The 26,057-nt window shown below is 37.6% G+C and overlaps 1 protein-coding gene across 1 annotated transcript in view; it reads left to right on the top strand.

Annotated features, from left to right (window-relative positions):
• The first annotated feature begins 8,179 nt into the window (after positions 1 to 8,179).
• The window catches only part of LOC580081 (protein wntless homolog), a 39,047-nt gene continuing 21,169 nt past the window's right edge, over positions 8,180 to 26,057 (top strand). The window contains exons 1-11 of the mRNA XM_030996175.1: positions 8,180 to 8,426; positions 14,140 to 14,406; positions 15,592 to 15,722; positions 16,543 to 16,728; positions 20,318 to 20,454; positions 21,088 to 21,128; positions 21,266 to 21,393; positions 21,885 to 21,982; positions 22,414 to 22,477; positions 23,067 to 23,210; positions 23,893 to 24,133. Of these exons, the coding sequence (XP_030852035.1) occupies positions 8,321 to 8,426; positions 14,140 to 14,406; positions 15,592 to 15,722; positions 16,543 to 16,728; positions 20,318 to 20,454; positions 21,088 to 21,128; positions 21,266 to 21,393; positions 21,885 to 21,982; positions 22,414 to 22,477; positions 23,067 to 23,210; positions 23,893 to 24,133 (1,543 nt within the window). The 5' untranslated portion in view covers positions 8,180 to 8,320. The remainder of the gene's footprint in view (positions 8,427 to 14,139; positions 14,407 to 15,591; positions 15,723 to 16,542; positions 16,729 to 20,317; positions 20,455 to 21,087; positions 21,129 to 21,265; positions 21,394 to 21,884; positions 21,983 to 22,413; positions 22,478 to 23,066; positions 23,211 to 23,892; positions 24,134 to 26,057) is intronic.

Below are 26,057 nucleotides of genomic sequence, written 5' to 3'. Positions count from 1 at the left end.
CACTAGTTGTATGCCTCACTACATTTCCCCTATCTCGGGCACATGTAGCGGGAGGCGGGCACATCTACAGGGAGGTGCATGTTTTGATAACTTAAAACACGTAAAATCCAACGAAAATCAATGAAAAGAAGATAAATTGATATTTATGAAACTCATTTGTATCTTAGGAAGCTTTATTATATTCATGACATGTCGGAAATTCAATATACAACACTAAGTTGTATGCCTTACTACATATCCCCTATCTCGGGCACATGTAGCGGGAGGCGGGCACATCTACAGGGAGGTGGTTGTTTGACAACGTAAAACACGTAGAATCCAAAGAAAATCCATGAAAAGAAGATAAATTGATATTTGTGAAACTCAATTGTATCTTAGGAAGCTTTATTATATCCATGACATGACGGAAATTCAATATACAACACTAGTTGTATGCCTCACTACATTTCCCCTATCTCGGGCACATGTAGCGGGAGGCGGGCACATCTACAGGGAGGTGCATGTTTTGATAACTTAAAACACGTAAAATCCAACGAAAATCAATGAAAAGAAGATAAATTGATATTTATGAAACTCATTTGTATCTTAGGAAGCTTTATTATATTCATGACATGTCGGAAATTCAATATACAACACTAAGTTGTATGCCTTACTACATATCCCCTATCTCGGGCACATGTAGCGGGAGGCGGGCACATCTACAGGGAGGTGGTTGTTTGACAACGTAAAACACGTAGAATCCAAAGAAAATCCATGAAAAGAAGATAAATTGATATTTGTGAAACTCAATTGTATCTTAGGAAGCTTTATTATATCCATGACATGACGGAAATTCAATATACAACACTAGTTGTATGCCTCACTACATTTCCCCTATCTCGGGCACATGTAGCGGGAGACGGGCACATCTACAGGGAGGTGCATGTTTTGATAACTTAAAACACGTAAAATCCAACGAAAATCAATGAAAAGAAGATAAATTGATATTTATGAAACTCATTTGTATCTTAGGAAGCTTTATTATATTCATGACATGTCGGAAATTCAATATACAACACTAAGTTGTATGCCTTACTACATATCCCCTATCTCGGGCACATGTAGCGGGAGGCGGGCACATCTACAGGGAGGTGGTTGTTTGACAACGTAAAACACGTAGAATCCAAAGAAAATCCATGAAAAGAAGATAAATTGATATTTGTGAAACTCATATATAAGGGAGCTTTAATGTTACATCCGTGAACTCTCGGATATTGAATATAGAATACTATTTTATTACACTAACTCGATCCCTATCTTGATCGGGCACATGTAGAGGTAGGCGGGCACATCTACAGGGAGGTGGTTTAGCCGAGGACCGAGTTGGTCACTTGTTTTTTGGAGTTAAAAAACGACCAAAAGAATCGCCAATTTTGTATAAACTGTATCAAAAATGTATCAAAATCCACACTAAATAAATTTACTTAACACTCAAACACTTCTACCTCATAATCACGGACAATACAACTGTATATTATGGTAAGAGTTTGCCCTGATTTGGCTGAACCACTGTGTTGCACGTATTACCTTCATTGTACAGTCATGACCCCAATTCTGCACGCACGCACGTACGATCGTACGCGCGCAGTCAAGAACATCAATATTCATGAATTGACACGACGTCACTGATATGCATATTCATTGACCTCCTTGTAGATGTGCCCGATTAGAGGCTACCATAGGACGTACGTTGAGCATTGCAGAAGAGCTACGTGCGCGCGCAATATCTTGTCATGGATAGACTTTTCCCAGTCGGTTCCTTGAAATTTATTGGGAAAAGGTCCAGGCCAGGGTGTAAAACGCAAAGTCGCATCCCGGCCCCCCACTCCGAGAACGGACGGACCCCATGCGTGTTACCAAAAAATGTCCTTTCGTAACAAAAGAAAAAGGTCGACCCGTATTGACTTTACACATGGGCAATTCCACGGTAACGGAAGGACACTCAGACAAGATTTTTGAACTTCAGGTTCATACTAAAAGAACTGTTTTATTAGTATAAGATGTGAAACAGTACAGATATAATACCTATATAAGTGCCTTTAATTCTCCCCAAAAAAATTGTCATTATAGTTAAGTAGTTTAAGAATGTGCATATTAATTATCTCGGTAACGGAAGGACATAAAAATGGACATGGTTTTTCCAGTTAATTAGTGTTTATCCAAACTTTGTGAAGTTGATGAAGCTTTCCACTTGACTGAAACACATTTTGTTCCCCATAGTTTAATACATACTAATAAAACATTTCTTTTAGTATGAACCTGAAGTTCAAAAATCTTGTCTGAGTGTCCTTCCGTTACCGTGGAATTGCCCACATCGGACTTTTGCTGAAAAGGGGGGTCGCTTGGAACACGCATATGCGTACCCTAAATAACACTAATAATAAACACTGAGGGGGGGGGGGGGGCGGGAGGTATATCTCCAAGACTCCAGCAAAAGTGAATCTGGTATAACCACGGAAACATAGAAGAAAATGTGTGATCGTTGTGCCCTGGTCCAGACACGAGTGATTCTAGAATATAAGGGGGAGGGGGCGCTCATAAAATATATTTGAAATGTGTCTCGCAATTTTTCATTTTTTTTTTGTTGTTATTTGAACGAAAATTCAAAAGACAATACATTGATACATGGATTTATTTCTTACACGTTTTCGATCATGTATATCATGTTAATGTAACATAACTGTACTATTTGTGAAATACATTTTCACAAAATAATTCGTCCTTGTTTTCACGAAGTGACGGTAGTGAGGAAAATCGTAACGCAAAGTGAATGCAATTTTTTTTTCACTACCGTCACTTCGTGAAAACAGCGACGAATTGTGTAGCCAGCATTGACCTTCGTATACTTTGCATACTGCCATAGTGACGTAACATAATGGTGATTATAAGGAATGATCTGTTTGTCCTTGATCTCAAGTTCGTGTTATTGTTATATAATATAGGCCTAGATATCACATGTAAGATAATAAGGTTTAACCATACAAAGGCTGGGCTGTTTGATGTTTTAATACGCCCTCCCCCTAAGATCTCGGCCTAGGAAGGTCTAATTAAAGGTAATACAAAGTTTTGGGAAATTTTGAAAATTGGGTGGATAGTGATTCTTTACAATTTTGATATATTTGGATGCCCCTGTGGATGTATTATAAGCACAAGAAATATTAGACTCTAAAACCCTTCTGCTTTCGAGAAAAAATTGAATATAAAAATTTACCGGTGCTCCCGGTAAATTTTGATAGATTTCAAATAGCGCCTACAGCCGTACAATGGTAGCTGCGACCATGAAAATCTCAGAATATTTAGTTGAGACATATAATTTCCAAACGGGAAGAGCTAATCGGTCGATCTTAGTCAAGAAACATTGTTTTTTATTTGTGTGTGTGTGTGTGTGTGTGTATTGGGTTTTTACAGACGTGTATCAATCAGATATGATTATTTACGTCTAGGACCGACCTTTAAACGTCACTATCCGAAAGACGTGACTCAGTTTCGAACCTGCGTCCTCGGCTGAATCAGTTTGTAACTTCCACTTTTTAGCTGGATTACAGGCGCACGCCACAACGCCTAGTTTGTAGCTTAATTAATATCTTGACCTTGAGAGGGAGCTATTCATCATAAAGAGTTAATTATTTACAATTTCATAACTTTAGACTCGATTTCAACCACAACAACGATCACTGAATATTGTAGGATCGCATATGCTTCCAATATGTTCATTTGAACCAAATTCATGACCCCATACCAAAACTTTGTAGTTTTGGTATGGGGTCATGAATTTGGTAATTTACCTTTAATGTGAAAATTAGCATGGTGATAGATTGAAGTACGAGTAAGATGGTAATGGTTTTTTTTTCAATTAAGTTTTTTTTTAATATTTTGTATTAATATTTTTATGAAAATATACATTTTTTGTGTGGAAATTTTCAAAAATGCGTGATTTTGAACAATGCATGTGCAGATTTGATTTGAATTTGCTGTTTTAGTTGAGTAATAACATTCATCAATTGAAATATATCACTTCACGTCTTAAACATTCATAGAAGAATACGATCGATATTCTAATTGACAAAAAGTGTATTAAGTAAAAAAAAAAAAAAAAAAAATAGATAAATATCGAGAAAGCTTAAAAGCAATGCTTGTGATGGCAGATTTTAGTCAGCGGGTAAAAATACAGTTTATTATAACATTATGACATACATGTAGATGAGGTGGATGTGTGTCTAGTTGTTCCAGATATAAAATGTATAAATATATATAAATGTGTGTGTGTCTACAAATCAACTTTTTTTTTTATTGGGGAGAGAATTTAAATTATGTTTTAATCTACTTTGGAGTTACTGATAGTCTGAACATACGGGCTAACATTCTCAACAATTTTGAAAATCAATATTTCGCAATGAGATTTTGATATGTATGAGTGTAGCAATAGAATCACTTACTTATAAGTAAGTTATATACATAAGGGAAATTTCAATGAAAACGAAAATGGGATTTTTCAGAACTGAAACCCGCGTCAGACCACCTTTTGAAAATTCAAATTGACAGTTGTAAGAAATATAGTACAGTCAAACCTATCTATAGCGACCGCCCAAGGGAAACACAAAAGTGGCCTTTGTAGACAGGTAGTCTTTCTAGACAGGTTCCTTTAGTACATGTTTCAATGAGAAACCATTTTCAAGGGAAACATAAAAATGTGGTCCTTGTAGACAGGTGGTCACTAAATTAAGCAGGTTTGACTGTAATTACAAAGAGACGTTGAAACTATAGGCCGATCCAGGTATAGGGAACCATTGCGCCAAAGCCCCCCCCCCCCCCCCTCCCCCTCTCTCTCTCTCTCTCTCTCTGCATGGGATAATGAAATTTTAAGGGTCTTCACATTTAGAAACCCCCCCCCCCCCCCCCCTGGTATTCTCAACCTACAGTTATTACATGCGGGAAAACGAAACCACGACTTTATCCATCCACTTGCCTGTCATCTGGAGGGCGACTTATGTTTGGAGAGTACAAACTTAGATCGAGATATATATTTTGTTTTAATATGGAAGTAAAATAAGAAGGCATAGAGGTAAATCACAGTATAAGTAGATTACTTACACAAAATTAATGGAATTGGAATGATAACAGCTCATATGAAAATATCCATAGTGTAAATTTTAGTCCCCTTTTCAGGGCAATTACCATGTATCGACAGCTTGTGACAGGAATATGGGTACTTTGTGATAATCGGCTATTATGTTTTAGCTCCGACATGGGTGTCGATCCCGGGGGGATGGGGGGATATATCCCCCCTATTATTTCAGGTGGGGGGATGGCCTGTACAATCATCCCCCCCCCAATAATTCACCATCAAAAAAAAAAAAATGAAGAGAAAAATTAATGATGAGAGCCCGATGAGAGTAGTTAATGGTTATTACTCGCAAGATGACCATCAATATACACATTTTGCTATCTCATTTTCATAATACATATATAGAGAACAGTACAACGAATCGTCTTCTTTCTCTAATAATTTAGTGAAACGGCAAAGCTTCCGCGCTTTGCGCGGGAGGGGGCAACTGAATTCAGACTATAGGATTAAGAGTTATAATTAAATGAAACTTCCACGATACAACAAATCGTCTACTTTTTCTAATAATTTAAGGAAACGTGAAAGCTTCCGCGCTACGCGCGGGATGGGCAAAAAATTAATGATTGCAGACGTGGATTAAGAGTAATAATTAAATGAAACGTCAAAGCTTCCGCGCTTCGCGCGCGAGGGGGAAAACTGAATTCAGACAAGGACACGATACAACGGATCGTCTTCCTTCTCTAATAATTTAATGAAACGGTAAAGCTTCCGCGCTTTGGGCGGGATAGGCGAAAATGAATACAAACAAGGATTAAGAGTAATAATTTATTGAAATGCAAAGCTTCCGCGGGGGGGAACTGAATTCAGACAAGGACACGAAACAACGAATCGTCTTTTTTCTCTATTAATTAAATGAAACGTGAAAGCTTTCGCGCTTTGCGCAGAAGGGGTCAGAACTGAATTTAGACGAGGATTACGAGTCGAGTATGGTTCACCGAATCGTCTTCTTTCTTTAATAATCTAAAGAAACGTCAGAGCTTCCGCGCTACGCGCGGAGGGGGAACTTGATTCAAACAAGGATTAAGAGTCGAGAATGGTAAATCGAATATCGAATCGTCTTCTTTTTCTTTAATAATCTAATGAATCGTCAGAGCTTCCGCGCTTCGCGGGGGAGGGGGAAAACTGCCCTCTCCCTGCACCCAACCTCCTAGGGAGCGCGCTCAGTAAGTGATTCACGTGCTTACTACCACCCCCCCCCCCTCCCCCCCTAAAATGAAATCCTGGCTACGCGCTTGGGGAGGGGGTGCAACCTGCCACACGCTTCTACCTCTTGGTTGCTTTGATCCATTGCCGAAAATATTTTGGCACCTATCATCCCCCCAACCACGGATACAAATCGACACCCTTGAGCTCCGATTAAGCTCAGGTAGACCTCTGCATAATGTGACTGCGCAGCACCATGGTAATGTGAGTGTAACATTTGAAGTATAGGGGTCTAAATGCAATTAGATTATAACTGCAATATATACAATTTTGGTTAAGAGGATTAAGCCACACTATAAACAGGGACTATGGATACCTATTGTCACCTATCTTTGGTCCAGGGCAGTGATCGCAAGACACCATGCAGGCAGCGCTAGGAAAACGTGCGACTGATCACTTAGCCAGAGAAAGTCCACAGGAGTGGACGAAAGCTTGCCCACAAAAAAGGTTGGTAGAAGCTTCAAAAACTACATTTCATATGCGATTTCCTTTGCTCTTCTTGATTATGAAATGTAAATGTTACCAGCAGTGAGTGTGTGTGTTTCAGTCTTTGTGTCACTTTATATATCCCGCATTTAATTAACTTGAGGTACTAGACTATATGTCCCATTTGCAGGCCAAAAAAATAAAAAGGTTAAATTTCAACGGCATTTGAAAGATTATAATAATTTAGAACTTCCCTCAAAACGAAAGGCCTTAAAACTGTTCTTTTTTTTAGTGGAAAATGCCGACCGTTAGTTGTTGAATCGACTTTAGGGATTGCAGTCCTTTCATTAGATAGTCTGATTTTCAGACCCTTGTACCAAATGAACGCACGTTTTGTGCTGCGAAAAAAAATCATTAAATTTAAATTTAAATTTGGCCATTACATTGATGTAAACAAAATGATGCCCATGTACCATTTACAGCTCATTTTTATGTATTTCAATACCAATTGAGAAAAAAAGTCTATCAATCAGTCACTCAATAAGGTCTGCCAGTGAAGTTTAGAAAGTAAACGGGTTTCCTTGCATAATTTTAATACTAGAACACTCAGCGCAGAGTATAAGGACATACATGACATATTGATAATTTATGCAAAGTTCTACATAATTTGATGTTGGCTGCAAATAGGCCGTTATACCTTTGATAGTGTTTCAGTAAGATTATTAGTATCATTGAAAGAAACGCAACTAAAGGGGCGCTCTTTATAAATTTGAAGGGACAATGTCACGTTTCAACGTGTGAAATACAATTAATTTCATTCGATTGAATTAAAATCATCAAATGGGAAATTCATACAAACATTAATAAAGACAAAGAAAATAGAATAGAGGCTACACAAAAGCACGGTGTGTTTTAAAAATTTGTAGAATGTGAGACATACAAATCATAATTGTTCAAAGTTAGTTCAAATTTTAATTAAATATAATATTGATAAATTAAAAGAAATACTTTAAAAAAAAAAATAAGTGTCGATCATACATTAAAAATGTAGAGAATAATAATATGTGAGTATTTATGCTTGTAAAACTTTAATTATGTAAGTAAATAAGCACGAAATGTATATTACTGGCAACTGAAAATAAAAGAATTAAAATATACCAACAGTAGCTTTAGAGAGTGAGTGCCAGAAATCATGACGATTTAATAAAAAAGAATATTGTAAGAAAGCAAAGACAAAGACACAATTTGATTTATATCTAAACGAATATTGCCTATATATTTAAATTGAAATAACATTTTTTTTCAAAATAATGATCGACGACGGATATAATGCATGCTGGTGGTTAGCCTTACATTTTCGTAGAGGGCTTTCAAACAAAATTGATGCATCCTCAGATCACAATCGAGCAGTCTGCTTTGAAAGTAATCATCCTTAGTTCAATTTCTGGAATATATTCTCATAATTTCTAAATCCTGACAGTTCAAATAATTGTGATCAAAGTGTCGGATATAGGCTGAAGTTTAACTATGGCTGGTGTTGTGATTGAAAACCTTAGCACGAAGAAGCTAATGGGAATTGTTGTTCTCCTTCTGCTGATACAAATCGCCTGTTTTCTTGTGGGTGGTCTTATCGGTAAGTCTATGCCGACGTTTCGGCCTGGATGCCTCTGCGTGCATGTAGGCATTTCACCCATTCCTGCAATGGTCATTGCTTGTGTGTGTTTGTGCATGTGTGTGGTTGGCGAAGTGAAGCATGAGTCATTGTTCCCAAATTTCAATCCATTTTACGGGCTCTTTGTTCACCTCGAAACATTCCATTGCACACCTGAAATACTATTGTTTAGAAATAAAAAAAAACTTTTGTGAGAAACAATCGTTGTAGGCCTACATGTGAGTGTAGGGAGGAGGTTAATGAACTGTGTGTACTGTCCAGATCAGATCCAGGGTCGTGTTATATGAACATTATAATTTATGATAGATCTAGACCCTATATGGCCTATAATTTCATTTCATTAAAAAAAAAAAGAAGGTGAATATGATTGTGTAAAGATGAAAATCATCAAAACTCACTTATATCAGACATTACTACATCTATAGATCTAGTACTGGTACTAACTGATTTGTTTCATGAAATATAAATCTAGGGCATACTATATTACTTAAGTAATAAATATGAATAATGATGAGGATAATGTCTTAATGATAATAATAATAATAACAGTAATAATGATAACAATAATAATAGTAGACTAATAATAATAATAACAGTAAAAATGATATTAATAGCTAATAATAATAATAACATAATAATAATAATAATAATAATACCAGTAATAATAATAATAATAATAATAATAACAGAAAATGGGGTGATAGCAACGGAGGCAAATTTCCCTTGAGCATATCAAAACCGCCAGTCCTCTCGTAGCAGTCGATATCTCTATACTATTAAATGATGATGATGATGATGATAATAATAATAGTGATAACATTGATAATATATTAGTAGAAATTATTCAACTGCCCTTTCAAGAAATACAAATTATTATAATTATCATTATTATTATTATTATCATTATTATCATTATTATTATTAGTAGAAGTAAAAGTAGTAGTAGTGGTACAATTGTAAGTAGTAATAGTAGTAGTACACTGTAGTTTTAGTAGTAGTAGTAGTAATAGCAGTAGTAGTAGTAGTACCAGTAATGGTAGTGGTAACAGTGGTTGTTGTAGTAGCATGGACGTACACATATACTGTACAGTGTAGATCTACATGTATATGGTGATAATTATTAAGAAAAGATCATACTTTCATACAGCATAGTACAGTTGTACAGGTACATGTAGATTGATATGTTATTAACAGCAAAAATTTACAGAAAATTATAACTGTTTTGTTTTGGGTTGAATTAACAATGCACAATTTGTAAATAAATCTGTTGTACAGTGTACGCGTATAGTGTAAGTTAATTGATATGAAGTGGGCTTGCAAACATCCTTCACAAGGGACATGGGCCCCCTACACTTGTAGCTGTTTGATTGAATGAATTATTTGTTACCCGGTATGTACAATATTAACAAGTGTACATGTACATGTACATGTACATGTAGTTGATGCTGCAGCATCATGATACGCAAATGACACTGTAAATTGTATTGGGCAGCACACTCACACAGGTTGATAAATGCTTTTGAACCGCAAAGGAAATGAATTACAAGGTCAAAACACTTAACACCACACAACTGCAGAAAATGGTTATTACCTCCACAAAGAACGAAATAGCTCAGATTGCCTAGAGGCAGACCGGTCTACATGTTTTAGAACCCCTGAACTGAGATTCACTTTTCTATTGTGTGTGAAAAGTAGGGCTGAACTTCCAAGTGCAACCTAAAATTTATTTGCTACAATGTATGTACATGTATACAAACTGTACATTAGACATGTACTGAAGATAACCTTAGTGACAGTAGGGAGGTCTCACCTAGCTCCCTGGTGACAGCCATGTACAACCTTAGCCTGCTGCAGAGCTTAAAGTGACTCGGTAACATTGCCTCAGATTCTAAAACAAAATCCTGGATTTAGCTCATGCTGCAATCATAATTATAAACCTTTAGGTCAGTCAGGAATCCCATGACTTTCACAAGCCGATCGTCTACATGTACATGTACATGTAGATATATACATGTACATGTAATACAAACGATGTATGCTTGGAAATAAAAATTTCGTTTCCTAACGGTTTTATACCACTACAGTCTATTGGGGAAAATGTGTACATTCATGGTAAAAACCGGTCCTTTAAAGTTTTTTACTTTTTTGAGGCACTTCATGATCATTTTGAAGTGCAATTTTTTTAGGGCTTCAATATTAGGCCTACACCATATCACAGACACTGATAACGCGTAGGGCCATGCATCTCAGATTCAACATTGTTAAACGATGCCTTTATTATGTTTGTTATTGTCAACTCACATTTGTTGGTATGTCTCTATGGGGGACGAAGATGAAAACAAAATTGCAATGGATAGAAATATTGAATATTTCAGGTACTGGTATTTATGTCGTTGTGATATATATTTTCCAATCAGGGATAGCAATTCGGTCGATTTCAGTCAACATGTTTTTAAAAGCTAAATTAATATCTTGACCTTGAAAGGGAGCTACAGTACTATACAATATAAAGAATTTATTATTTACAATTTCATCACTTTAGACTTGATTTTAACCGCGACAACGATCACTGAATATTGTAGGATTGCATATGCGTCCAATATGTTCAGTTGAACCAAAGTCATGAGCCCATACCAAAACTTTGTATTACCTTTAAGAATAAAATGTTGGTATGGTGATAATACTAAATGTTTCATTGTCAGAATTGTTTTCAAATATCTTCTAAGTCTAACACGGGAATAACCTACACAATATACATGTAGGCCTAAGGGTGTCTGTTTTTATGTCAGAACAAATGAAGTACATGTAGCTGTTATTTAACAAAATAAGAGGATGAGAACATCAATACTTTGTGCCTTTTGTGGTGGCATTTTTTTAACCCATGGCATTGAAAGGGTTAAAATGATTCAAGTACAGCATGATAGCCTCCATTAAACCGTGGACCGTAGTAAGTCCTCCATTAAACCAAGCCGGCAAGCGACAGGGTTGACACTCCAGGAGGGGAAGTTTTATTTCTGAGAACATGCCACAAGTAATACACTCTGGCCCTTTGATGTGCCGAAGACGATGGAAGATACATGTAGTCTGTCCGATTCAGACACAGTTTATTTCAGAGTAGGATTGTATTTATAACAAAGCATGGGTCTAGCAACTATTACTCAGCACTTATGATGACTCGCAGCACTTGTATGGCGCCATTTATCTGTTTCAAACATTCAAAGGAGCCCGCTTCTCCAAAAGATGTGTTTTGAGTCCAATACTGTAACTCATCCATTAACTCAAGTGCAATTTCAAATATTAACCCAACACTAATTTTGAACTTGCAGCCAAACTCTAATCCTTTCTTTTTGACAAAATGAAGGCTGGAGCAAATGTTGGATCAACTGTTGACTAGGATGAGTTTATTGTGTGCCAAATCAAACGCATACATTTGTACATGATATGCCCTCAATTTTTTTTACAATCTAGACCTACAATGTTCTCAAACAATGATGCCGTCTAGGGTTCTCATCAAAAGCAAATAGAGACTTAAAGGTAAAGACCAGTTATGGTCATGCGATTGCATTGTGAAAGAAATGTTGTGGAATCGATCAGGAAAGGTTGATCATCTAGCATCTAGCATCTGCAAGGTTCTGGAATCATCAAAATGATAAGAAATTTGGCCCATTCTTCGTAAAGTTACAAGCACTATACACAGAAAGATGTATATGGGACTACCCTATATCTCTCACAGACCATGAGAGAAACAAATTTACCAAATATATGAATTAGTAGGCGGTTTCCCGGCAAATTTTTTATCATCATGTATTAGTCAAAACATATTCTTTCACATGATTGGTAATGAGAGCTTCCATTTCATTTTTTGAAATTGGGGCATTTCCAATACTGGTCTTTACCTTTAAATTAAAACATAGGGAATCCTCCTTCCAATCCCATGCTAAATGTTAACACGATGTTATACTGCACCAACCATTGGTTTTAAAAATCTTCCCCTAAAGGCTCAAAACCCTATTCTCATTACGCAGAAGCAAAATGACAGTTTTACACTGCTGTAGATCAGCGTAGACTACATCAGAGCGCTACATTGTAACAACTACCGGTACTGTATAAACCAGAAGACTGCTAGGGTGTCTGGCAGTGTGCCATAATGGGGAGTTCTTCATTATGAGCTCTCTCATCATAATTGACAGATACTGGAGTGATACTGTTAGTGATACACATACAAGTACATTACATCAGCTTATGAAGCTCGTGCACTGTACTGTACAGCCTCAGTAACATTATGGAGAACTGATGAAATGAAATTTGGCAGCGGATGGGGGCAGTTGTTTGAGAAATGTCTTTATTTATTTTGTTAACCCAAGCGTACAAAATCAGGCAGCATATTCCCCCTTAATGATAAAATCATTTTAAATTGGTTCATTTCCTTGAACTTGGATGATGTGTCAGTGCCTGTGCCAGTGTACTGTAGGAGAGTGTGATGTGTGTTCTGTAGAAATGACAGGCGTTTGACAATAACAATACTTCATGCTTGCTTGTTGCCTGTTGTAGATCTTTTATACTGATTTCATTATTATTTTATATTCTACTTTTTTTTTTACTGTCGAAGATCGACACAGAGAATGTGAGTGTGTACATATAGGTTCAAGCCCATGGGGCATGCACAATGTATATTAAAAGGTAGAAATCTCTTCTTATTTTCTAACAGGCTGTTTATGCACTGTTGGCCCATAAAAGAAGAGAACATAAAATGAGGTTATGGTGGGAGCTGAAGGCAGTTTTATAGTTCTGAGTCATCTACAAATACAATAGAGGTTCTGAGAGCACTTCCTTACAGTTTCATTGTATTGTGTAGTACAGTCTAGGCTTAAAGCTCAAAGTCAAGCTAGGAATTGGGTTCTTGTGTTGGTTCACCGAGATGGGGAAATATTCACTCATCAGATATTGGAATTAACTACAGTTTTTTTCTTACTTTACTTTTCTTTTCCATTTTTGTTGTTGCCTGTCTCATATTTATATTTTCTAAGTTGTATAATACATGTACCAGTGCTCAGGGGGCCAGGCATATCCACGACTCTGTAGATATAAAGGGGCACACATAAAAGCAATTCTCCATTCTCCAGACAACCACAGACTATTTGATTTTTGTCCCCCCCCCCCCCCCCCCCCCCCCCCCCCCCCAAAAAAAGGGCCAGTGCCTCCCGTGCTACCCCTGGGCAATGTACAGTGTAGATAAAATCCTAATTTCACTGACATCAAGTAGTGTTTGATGACGTCTCCTCTATCAGGTACCTTTTACTACCTGCACAAAGGTGTGGAGTGCGAAACACAGATCTGCCTCACCAATGAAAATAAAGTTTTGTGCCAAAGGAGGCGCGATAGCTCAGTCGGTAGAGCAGTGGTCTTGTAATCCGGTGACCGGGTTAAAAACCAAGTCGATGCGCTAGTGCCTTTTGGTATTAAAGGCATTAATTCTCATTACCAGGTCCCTCGGAGAGGACCTAAAGCTGTCGGCCGTCTGGTTGCTATATACTAACAAGCATTTACAACATGTATGCTTTCTTAGCAGTCTGGTAAAATAACCACCACCCCCACCACCACCACCACCACCACCACCAAGTCCTTTCATGTATTTATTCTCCTATTTTGTTTTTGTTTAATTTATTTTCTGCAGCGCCCTCGCCCACTTCAGCCCACACCCATCTCGCTACAAAGTGCATTGACCCTGCCATCAGTCTTCAGAAGGCCTTTGTACCCCATGGACCCAACGCCTGTTCTAAGGTGTCCACCTTCGCAGAAGCTACAGAGAAGAACATTGAGGCGGACTGGATCGTCTTCTCCATCATGATGCCCCACCGTCCGAACAGGATGGACCGCAGCTTCCAGTACATGTTGGGTGTATTGTCTCTGGATATTGTATATAAGGAGGATAATGAGATGGGTGAGTTATGATTAGTTAATCAAAATGAGACCATCCACATTGTGACTGTGGAGGGAGAGGGGTAGGGAGGGGTGGAGAGGGTATTGGTACATGTAAGGGGAGTTGCATACTGTCTGAACAGTATTGACCGCAGCTTCCAGTACATGTTGGGTGTATTGTCTCTGGATATTGTTTATAAGGAGGATAATGAGAAGGGTGAGTTATGATTTATGGTACATGTACTCAACAGGACACCATACCAGTGTACAGTTTCTGTGACTGTACATTGCCAGTGGGAAGGATGCTGACCCATCTGAACAGGACGCATTATTTTCCAGTACATGTTGGGTGTGTTTTCGTAACATATTGTTTATAAGAGAGACAATGAGATCGGTAAGTTATGATTAAGTAATAAACAGGGGACTAGATGTACTGTAGAAAGGATAGGTCAAAATGTTGCTACACTGACCCAACAGGAATTTTACAGGATACTACCTGACTTCCAAGACATGTGCATTTTGTCATCTGACACTGTGTACATTTTGAAAGGGGTGCTGTCAGGGACGATAGTCCGGGGATAGTTGTCCTAGAATCTTGTAATTTTAATAAGGAAGACAATTTTCTAATTGTTAAGGATTATCTGTTTGTTTCTTTTGATGTGTTTGCTGGTGATGACTCTTGTCTAATACTGCTTGCAAAGACGATGTGCACTAAAATTAACAATGACAGTGGTCTTTCTATGCAGGTTTCATTGTTATTCATTTGACCTTTCTACAGCTGTGACCCAGAGCAAACATTCACAGTTCACACCCTGTACAGTAAGAATGACAAAGGTCTTTCGATACATGTCTTATTGTTCTTATAGATGTGTTTTGCAGGTGATGACTCTGAACTAACACTGGTTGCAAAGACGATGTACAATAACATAAACAATGACAAAGGTCTTTCTATTCAGGTCTTATTGTTCTCGTTGATGTGTTTTGCAGGTGATGACTCTGAACTATTAAACACGGCTTGCAAAGACGATGTACAATAACATAAACAATGACAAAGGTCTTTCTATTCAGGTCTTATTGTTCTTGTTGATGTGTTTTGCAGGTGATGACTCTGAACTAACACTGCTTGCAAAGACGATGTACAATAACATAAACAATGACAAAGGTCTTTCTATTCAGGTCTTATTGTTCTTGTTGATGTGTTTTGCAGGTGATGAGCCTGAGCTGACGATTCTTGTGGAGATGATGTACAACAACGATGACAACGCTCAAGGAGAATGGAAGAAGATGTACAGTATCAACGAGACGAGGAAACTCAACTGCGAATTCTTTCATCAGAAGGTAACTTCTACTGTCAAATAAATCAATTTATTATAAACCATTCTTAAAGGTAAAGACCAGTTATGGTCATGCGATTGCATTGTGAAAGAAATGTTGTGGAATCGATCAGAAAAGGTTGATCATCTAGCATCTAGCATCTGCAAGGTTTTGGAATCATCAAAATGATAAGAAATTTGACCCATTCTTTGTAAAGTTACAAGCACTATACACAGAAAGATGTACATGTATATGGGACTACCCTATATCTCTCACAGACCATGAGAGAAACAAATTTACCAAATATATGAATTAGTAGGCGGTTTCCCGGCAAATTTGTTATCATCATGTATTAGTCAAAACATATTCTTTCACATGATTGGTAATGAGAGCTTCCATTTCATTTTTTGAAATTGGGGCGTTTCCAATACTGGTCTTTACCTTTAAGTATGTATAATGATATTGGCTGATGAGAGCCAAAAGAAAGATCCAGTCATGGAAAAACGGTAGGGAAAATTCAAAAATGGTTGGGAGAATTCACTGTTAGAGGGTGTCGCACGGCGAAGCCTTCAAAGAAAACCGTAAGTATGGGTTTGAGGTTTGAGAGTTTTTCGGGGTATTCTTGCATGTTAGAGGGTGAGTACAGTAGAAGGAATATAATAAGTAACATTTCATACAAAAATGACGCAGTTTTTTCATCAACCTTCAACAATGTTACCGAGTCACTTCAATGATTGCCATTGCGAAACACTTTTAAAAAAAGTACCATCGGAATATGTATGTAGAATGTATTATTCCTTAAAAAAAAGTAATTTTGAACATTTTTCCTTCTTCTTTCCCTTAGAGTCCTGAAGCGGAGGGCTACAGCTACGACTGTGAGCCCATCCCTCTCTTTGAGCTTGGTACGGTGCATCACAAGTACTACCTCCTCAACATCAGGTTACCTGTGTGGGAGGTAGACCCTGATACACAGGAGGTTGTCAGGGAGCTAAACACTAATCTTGGGGCTGTCCAGGAGCTGTCTGTCGTTGTAAGTCATTCAGTTGTTTTCATAGATACATGTACATGTAACAATATTAAAGAGAAGATTGAGTTCTGGGAAGAGATGAAAAATAATTTGTGAGCATTATCATAGTTAATATGCAAGTGTGGGAGAACATCAGATAAAAAATGTTTCCTGAAAAGCATGGCTCTTCAAATGCTTTCATCTTCTAAATATGGCATGTAACAACATAAAAATTGGGATGGATTTTTATGCCACATGTTTGTGTAGCCCCATATACATCTTTCTGTGTACAGTGCTTGTAACTTTACCCAGACTGGGCCACATTTCTTATCATTTTGATGATTCCAGAACCCTGCAGTACACACCAGTACTTATATGCTAGATGATCAACCTTTCCTGATCACTTCCACACCGTTTCTTTCACAATGCAATAGGCCAGTTTCGTAATGTATTCAGAGACCTTTAAATCGCATTACGTAATCGGAGGGTCGGACAAGCAAAGAACTCGCGGTGCGTAGCAGACTACACTTTGCGTGCATATACATGACTGTGTTCGCTAGGTGTGATTGTATCGTTTGTTTTCGCTATTTTGAGAGAGAGAGAGAAGAAAAATGAGGCAGTTTCAAACTTGAATAATAAATATCTTTGAGATGTGATTTTGTTCTTCATACATTTGATCTTTAAAATCGCTGAGTCTTAGGCAAGAATAATAGAAAAGCATTGCTGGTACAGAACTAGCGATTCACATCTTGCAGCTAAACCTGTTCGGCCAAGTCCCCGGTACAGGCAGCGCACGATACCCCCTCAAAAAGAAGAAAAACGAGGTCGATGATACAAGCGATATTGGCTTGAAAGCCAGTGATGAAATAGAAAGCGAAGCACCAAAATATAAGTTAGCTAGCCGATATCGGTAATTTCCATTCCATTTTGCATTTACCTTAGCTTGAATCTGAGAACAAATTAGGACGTAGAAATGAAAGAAGTGATGAACTATTTTCCACTCGTTCGCACACACAGTCACCTCTGCTAATTGCAGAAGCGTGCGCGCGTACCACGTGTTCATGTTCGTGTAGGCGCGATTCACATTTTCAAAATGAAAACAATTTTACGGATTAAAAAATGTTTGTGAAACGCCTCGATACCGACTATTTCAAGGCGGACGAGAAACGGCTAACGAGAAGCAAGCACTGACCGCAGAATCAATATTATTAACAAAGGCAACGAGAAATAATGACAATTAAGGTAATAATATAATATATAAGGTCTTTGTTAATAAAATAATATTTATAAAATAATATCGTCCGATGACAAAGAGCTAAAATAAGAATGATGAACAATGATAAACAAATAATTTTGAACGAAAAAATGAAGAAAAACAATGAACAAGGAAAAAGAATGATAGAGCAATGGAAAAAGGGAATAATAGAAGTAATAAAAAAAAAACTTATGATGGCAATGAAGAAGAATCAGGATGATGAATAATTTTATTGTTTAGAATAAGATTAGGAATTAAGTTTGATTTTCATAAAATAAAAGCTAATAGTCTAGTATTATACTACAATTATGCAGGACCTTCGTTATTCAACTTCAAGAAGCAATTATTATCATTTAAAAAAAACATTTAAAAATAAAACTGTTATTACATTTTCTATTAGATCTGTAGACTTCTACTTTTTATTTGTTTATTATTTATATTTTTTTCCTTTTTGTTCAAGTTGGGATGTTCTGTCTTTTTGCGTCGGTTTGACCTGTATAATCTAGTCACAAGTCGCTATCATAAGCTGCCGAGAGCTAACTAGAGGGAGGATTGTACTCGAGCTTCTCCAGGCCACATAATCTATGGCCATCGGGAAATATCAATCGAAAGTCTTCAAAACTCTTAAAAGCCTTCAGTTTTCGACGATCATAAATGCATGGTCCGCCATATTCTCTACTAGATAATTGAATACGTCATAGGTCCCAAAGTCAGGAATATCGTCAAACTTAAGGGAGGTATGTAACTAGTTCACTCAACGAAAATCCTGCCCGTTGTAATTTCCCCATACAGTCACGTCTACCGAGTGACACGGACCCCGTAGGTCAGGGGCTACGGGCAGGCTAGTCCGCTACTGCGGACGCTAATTTAACGAGTCTTTTCTCGGGTGTATACCGTAGTCGAAACTCCTCTTTTTCTTAGAAAATATTGCAGCTGCCTGAAACTCAGCTTGATGAATGGCAAGTTGGAAGACATTTCCGGCCAAAACAGAAATTCATATGTATACACGCAGTTTTGATAGAAAGATATGAATGCAATTTAACGGCAAGAACCGACAGTCTAATACACAATGCACAGATTCAAAATGGCGATTTGACAAAGCTTGTCGGGCCTGGTTACAGTAACCGCGCATTACGTAACCGCCGAAACTGGCCTATTGCATGACCAGAACTCAACTTTATCAATAAGCGCTATATAAAAACTGAGTATTATTATTATTTTAAAGCTAGAACTGCATTTAGTAGTTCCCTCCAGATTTGGTTCACTTGTCTATTCCCAATAATGCTGAATTTATTTCCCTACCTGATCATTCTTGGGAATATACAAATGGACTGAAAGTAAATTGACCATTGCTTTCGAGGTTGCCACTTCACTATAGAGCTCACCACCAACCTTGAAAATTTCCAGGAACTCTTTGCCATTCTGTCACTTTTTAGATCGAGCATAGCTTCCATATAGTTGGTGGTTAGTTAGTACGACCAAATATGTTTAGAGTTCCCTCTTCTTTTTTCCCCCTCTCTCCTGCCCGGGTGGGGAAAAGAGAACTTATCAATGTGACTCTTCTTCTTCTTCTGTTGAAGTACAGGTCACAATGTTGTAGGTGTATCTTCGTACTTTGGGGTTTTGCAGATATATATGTACAGTTGTGTGGAAGATCTAATCTATGTGGGGTTAAACAAAACAGGCGCAATCCTAGCGCAACTGTGTTTTCTGCACCTCGGTCTTTAAGCTGGCTACTGAGGTACAGGCGATTGCACTTGCAGGGAGAACGTTCCACAGTCTGATGGTGTCAGGAACGAAGGTTTTCTGATATGTGCAAATGCAAGTATATTTATTTATTTGGAGTGTGCAAGTGTTCAACTACCCAGGGGTTTCTCATCACTCCTTTACAAAAAATACAGTGGGTTTTTAAACATGCATAGATGTCTACTCCCCTCATTGTAGAGTGTTTTCTGCAGTTGTGATTAATCACAACTATATCAATCGCAATTATTTACAGAAGAGAAAGGAGACTGTAAACTTGCGATTGATTGGAGGACTTGTGATTGATTCAGATCAATCGCAACTCTTTATAAGACAGGGCCCTGGTTCTAAAGTGTAAATATGAAATATTTTTCTTGCTATCATTATATTCACATACAGGAAATTCATCAGAATGGTGGGTTCACACTTGTATGGTTAACATTGAAGACAGCTCTGTTTCCACTGGTGATCCTAAATATGATCTGGTCCTGGAAGAGGATCACATGGCCAACTTTGAAAACAGCTGTACTCCCATTTACAATTACCTTAGCCATAATCTGATTATAAAATGAAAACATGGAGTCAATTGCTTGCTATCATTATATTTACATACAGGAAATTCATCAGAATGGTGGGTTCACACTTGTATGGTTAACGTTGAAGACAGCTCTGTTCCCACTAGTAATCCTAGCAATGATCTGGTTCTGGAAGAGGATCGTTCAGCTGGCCAGACCACCTGTTCTTCTTGAGAGGTAAGTAGGAGTATTGCTTGCTGTAGCTGTGGACTGTTTTTCATGATTGTCAAGGTTTCACCAGGGCCCCGTCTTACAAAGAGTTGATATAATTGCAACTTCGATTAATATCAATCGCAACTATGTAGATAAGAGATAGAAGAATGCAAACTTACGATTGATTTTAGGACTTACTATTGATTGGGATCGATCGCATCGCTTTGTAAGTAGAATCCTTCAGCATAAGCTCAAGAAAATTTCAATAAATAAATAGATCATCTTGAAATTAAAATTAAAAATACCAACATGGCACACAGAGCAATTAAAATAAAAAAAAATGAATACGCAGCAATTCACAAATATCATACTTACGTATGGTCTCCAGTATGGGCGGTTTCATTCTCTAATGACGAATGTCTATCCTATCTTGTTGACCGATGTTACATGTAAGTATACTACTGAAAGTCATCTCATAGTTTCTTTGACTTGTTCAGTCATTCTTTCAAAGGTACCAAAATAGAAAATGACCCATCCGTATCTCCAGGCTGTTTAGACCTTTTGAGGATTTTCAATTTGTAGTTTGCTAGTTCTTTGTATTCCTTTATAAAAATAAGATGATAGATTTGCTTTTCTTTTCATTTCTTTTTTTTTCAGAACAATTCTGGCTTTAGCTATCACCATCAGTATTCTTAATTGTAAGTATGGGTATATTCAGTCGATTTCATTAATTATTGCTTAGAGTCTGTTATGCCATGCTATTCTAATTCTAGTATTCCTGATCAATTTACTATGTTGTCCCATGTAATCATAAATTTGTTGCTATATTTTGCAGTACCCCTAGAGTGGCTAACGTTCTTCCATGACATGCCCTACATGTTGCTGCTGAGTGACATCAGACAAGGAGCCTGCTATGCCATGCTCTTCTCATTCTGGATCATCTTTGTAGGAGAGCACATGATGGTAAGCATACCAATCATTTTTGGACGATGTGTGTCAAGTCACTTTCCCAAGGGGCAATTGAAATATTCTAATGGGCCATTGTAATATTACATGTGTATTAACCGGAATAGAAGTGGTTAAATTAAACCATAAATCGGTATATTCAATTATTCCTGCCTTTAAGCAAATATTGTAGATGATATTTTGAGAAACAATCCATTCAATGCTTTTGAATAAGAGATGTTACATCTTCCTCTCTGATTTTCATTTTTATTTCTAGTATAAAAAAATGCCAAGTTTGAATTGTGAGTAATACAAGCTTCTAAGCTGAATGACATCTGAATGATGTTGTATTATGATATTTGGATACGATAAGATGACAATCAAAATGCCCATTTTTACAGAGGCAGGAATAGATTGCAGATTGATTGGAGATTATGAGGTAGCAAGTCACATATAGAAACGGGTGTATATCTGAGCCTTCTCTTTTCTATTCCTATCAACAATATTAGGATCAGCAAGAGAGGAATAGATTGAGGGTGTACTGGAGACAGGTTGGTTCTATGACCCTGGGATGCATGTGCCTCTTCGTCTTTGATGTAGTCGAGAGGTGAGTAACAGAGCAGTGTTTATTCTGTGTGCCTTTATAGTTTGTCAAGGTCCCCCCCCCCCCCCCACTCCGTGCCACCAAGTTAACATAATAGATTAGATTTAAAGAAAATTTAATTATTTCTGGGTTTTATCACATTTAATCCTAAGTATACTTTTAGGAAAACATTTTTCAAAATGTTTTTTTTTTTTATGTTTCAGGTAGTACAAATTAGCTATTTCTGACCCCAAGGCTCTACACTAACAAGTGCTAAGTGCACATGTATGGGCTCCTAATTCTAACTGCAGAACCTTCATGTGTCAACAATTTACAGGGAGGGCAGCAATGCATACAGTTACTAAATAATCTAATCTCAACACCTTACAGTTATTCCTTTTTTTCCTCCGTCATAAAAGTTTATTGCTGTGTTTTTTCTTTCTTTGTTGTTGTAGGGGTGTCCAATTGACCAATCCTTTCTACTCTCTCTGGAACACAGAGACTGGCAGACGACTAGCTGTATCCTTTATTATATCAAAGCATCTTGTAATCCTAATACTTCAGTTCAATCTATTTCCACATTTTAATAAAATTCAAACCAATATGTAATTTTAGACATATGATGTAAAATAATAAACTAGAGAATATATTAAAAAAAGCAATAAATACCAAGATGTGTGATATCGACAGGCCAAGTAACCTGTCAGAGGTCAATCTCCCAAACATTGAAACCTAGGAAAGCTCCAGATATATACAGTGTAAATTATTTTGTGAAAGTAATGGGATACAAAATCTACTACTACCACGTATTACAACAAGAAGGTTCTACGTGTTTGACTTATTATCCCTCTAACCTCACACAACACAAGAAACTCAAACAGCAACAGCAACATGACTGTGGTGGTGGTGGTTAGAGACATTTGTATTAAGCGCTATATAAAAATTAAATATTATTATTATTATTAATTGAATGTCCCATTCACCAACTTAATATCGAATGTGCATGTGCAGCATTTACATACATGTACATAATCATGAATATGTGTATGAATAACAATAGTTTAGAAACATAACAACAAGAAACAACAACCTTAACTGATCTGATCAGATGATCTTTGTGGTTCTTGCTGGTATCTGTGCCTTTCTCTACACAATCTTCCTCATCTTCATGGTATATGGTGTCTTCAAGAACATCAGCATGAAGAGAGCTGCTCTTCCACACATGGTGGCTGCTAGGAGACTACATTATGAGGTAAAGATGGGAAGATTGGATGGTAGGGATGGGGTGGGCAGGGGGGGGGGCGAAATTTATAGAAGGGGTTGGGGTTCTGATATAATAATCATGGTATGGGGTGTCTTTTAGCATGAAGAGAGCTGCCCTGCCACACATGGTAGCTGCTAGGAGACTGCACTATGAGGTAAAGAGAGGGAGATTGGATGGTAGGGATGGAGGGCAGGGGGGTAGACTGGGAGGGGTTGGGGTTGGGATGGCATGATTCTGTCCATGGGATTTGAGAAATAAGAAGGGATAGCAGGCTTCAGGGAAAAAAAGAAGGGAGGGGGTCAGGATTATAATTTGTGTATGGTGTATGGTGTCTTCAACAACATCAGCATGTTGCCTTCCAGTATTACAAAGTAAACCAAGGGTGGTGGGGAGAAGTGGAAGATTGAAAGGAAGAGGGAAACAGGAGATTGTAATTTCCTTTTTTATAGAGATAATACAGTCAAACCTGTCAATAGCGACCGCCGAAGGGAAACACAAAAAGTGGTCTTTGTAGACAGGTGTTCTTTGTAGATATGTTTCAATGAGAAACCATTTTCAAGGGAAACAAAATATGTGCTTGTTGTAGACAGGTGGTCATTGTGGACAGGTGGTCACTAAAGCAGGTTTGACTGTAACAGCTTGTGATAAACGTTTCATTCTCCCATGGCAGGGGCTGATCTACCGCTTCCGCTTCTTCATGATCTTCACCCTCATCTGCGCCGTCATGACGGCCATCTTCTTCATCTTCTCCCAAATCAACGAGGGCAACTGGAAGTGGGGCGAGGACAAGCACAACATCCAGTACAGCAGCGCTTTCTTCACCGGTGTCTACGGCATGTGGAACGTCTACGTCCTGGCGGTGCTCATGCTCTATGCTCCGTCGCACAAGAACAAACCAACCCTCCAGAACGGTAAGCGAGACCGGTGCCAATTTGTGATTCATTTACCTGAAGCTTATCATTTTTTGGGGGGTATAATTTATTTTTATGCACTTTCCTGTGGCCACTTTTGTGAACAGCATGTAGAAAACGTATTTCTTGGCTGTTTTCATACATTATGGCGGCATCTCATTAGTACAAACCAACCCTTCGGAACGGTGAGCAAGATTGGTGCCAATTTGCGATTCACATTTATGCGGAACACCTTTTTTTATTATTTCATGCACCTTATTGTCGCCTCGTTTGCGCTTGTTTAATTTGAAGCCAACCTTTCAGAATGGTCAGCAAGTTCTGTGCTGGTTTGCAATGCATTTGTATTATGAAACTTAGTTTTGTTTCATTCTATGTGTATTTACATTGCCATTATTTTTGTGCTTGTGAAGTTGAAGTCAACCTTCAAGAAAGGTTGGCAAGATGGGGGCCAATGTGCAGTTTCAGCTGTTTATGACATGTGGTTTCTACCTATTCAATGAGCTGTCCTGTTGGGAATTAATTTGTTACGCCCCCACTACAAAGTAGCCGGAGGCATTATGTTGCCCGTCCGTCTGGAATCCCCGTTCTCGTGATCGCGTTATCTCAAGAACCGATTGATGAACTACCGCCAAACTGGGTCATGTATGGATCTTGCAGAGCTTATGAACTGAATTGCTCCTGTTTTGGTTTGTAAAATCGCTCTATGGCGGAGGCATCATTTTCGATTGTGTGCAGTCGAGCATACATCTATTTTTTTAGGGGTACCACTTGGATTTTAGTTTGGTTATAGGATGGATTAACGGTGAGAGTTTATTATGCAAGGTCCACAGTTTTGGAAAGAATTCCACTACCATCAGGAATTTATCTAAAAGAAGTTGTTGGTGGAGCATGTGTTGCCCATTATTAAAAAGAAAACAGACAACAGAAATATTATTCTGAAGTCTCCCATAGGTGTTAGTGAAATAGCGCCATCTCTTGCTCACATCCCTTCTTTAGTCAGTAATAATGATATTACTACAGTGCTTTTATAGCATATGTCACTCTTATAATGTCTCAATGTCCTTAGGAAGAAAGATATAAAAGAAAAAAAAAAGGTGCTGTAAATGCCCAACTATAACTCATTAAAAATGTTGTTGAAACAAGTATGCTGTGAGAAGAGTTATGAACTATACAACTTGTGGATTCTTCCTTCATATAAAATGGGATAGTGATCCAAAGTGCAGGGGCAGCACAAGTCAATGACTGCTCCTCTAGAACTTGGTCTGAACAACTGGACACTTCAAGAATCAAGATATTTATCTGAGCTAGGCCCTGTTTCATAAACTTTTAGCCAATAACAAATGCTAAATTTCTATGACAAATTTTATCTCAGCCAATCAAATGCCATGATTTTAGCAGCTTATATAACATTATTTAAACTTGTTATTGATTAGAAGTTTTATGAACATAGCCCTAATCTCAGATTGCGTGAGGGTGCATACCATATTATATAATTTCATGCCCTGAAGAAGAAAAAAAACTGCATAAGTTTGTCAACAGGATGTGTGAGGGAAGCTGACAAGAAATGAATATACTACCGTGATTATAAAGGAAGTTGATTACTGAGTATTGTTCCTTCATCTATGAACATGGCTGTACAATATCTACTTATTTATCATCAGTTTGCTAGGTATACTGCTTCTAGGTAACTGGCCTTTAAACAGAAATGGAGACAATGCTGTATTTCTTATTTATAAATCATTCTATTTCTTGAGGGCAAGAAATATTCATCTTATATTTTGCCAAGCTACTAATTAGTACCGGTCGTATATCATACAGAAGAAAAAATATCAAAGAATGATATCAAACATACAAAAGGCAGATTTTAACAGCCCAGATGTTAAGGTAAAAATGAGTTGATAGCTACTGATTGCACCTTCTTTAA

Source organism: Strongylocentrotus purpuratus, unplaced genomic scaffold, assembly GCF_000002235.5.
Source record: "Strongylocentrotus purpuratus isolate Spur 01 unplaced genomic scaffold, Spur_5.0 spur5_scaffold_3, whole genome shotgun sequence".
NCBI classification, from domain to species: Eukaryota; Metazoa; Echinodermata; class Echinoidea; order Camarodonta; family Strongylocentrotidae; genus Strongylocentrotus; species Strongylocentrotus purpuratus.
The sequence above is the reverse complement of the archived record's forward strand: the minus strand, read 5'-3'. Positions and strand labels throughout refer to the sequence as shown.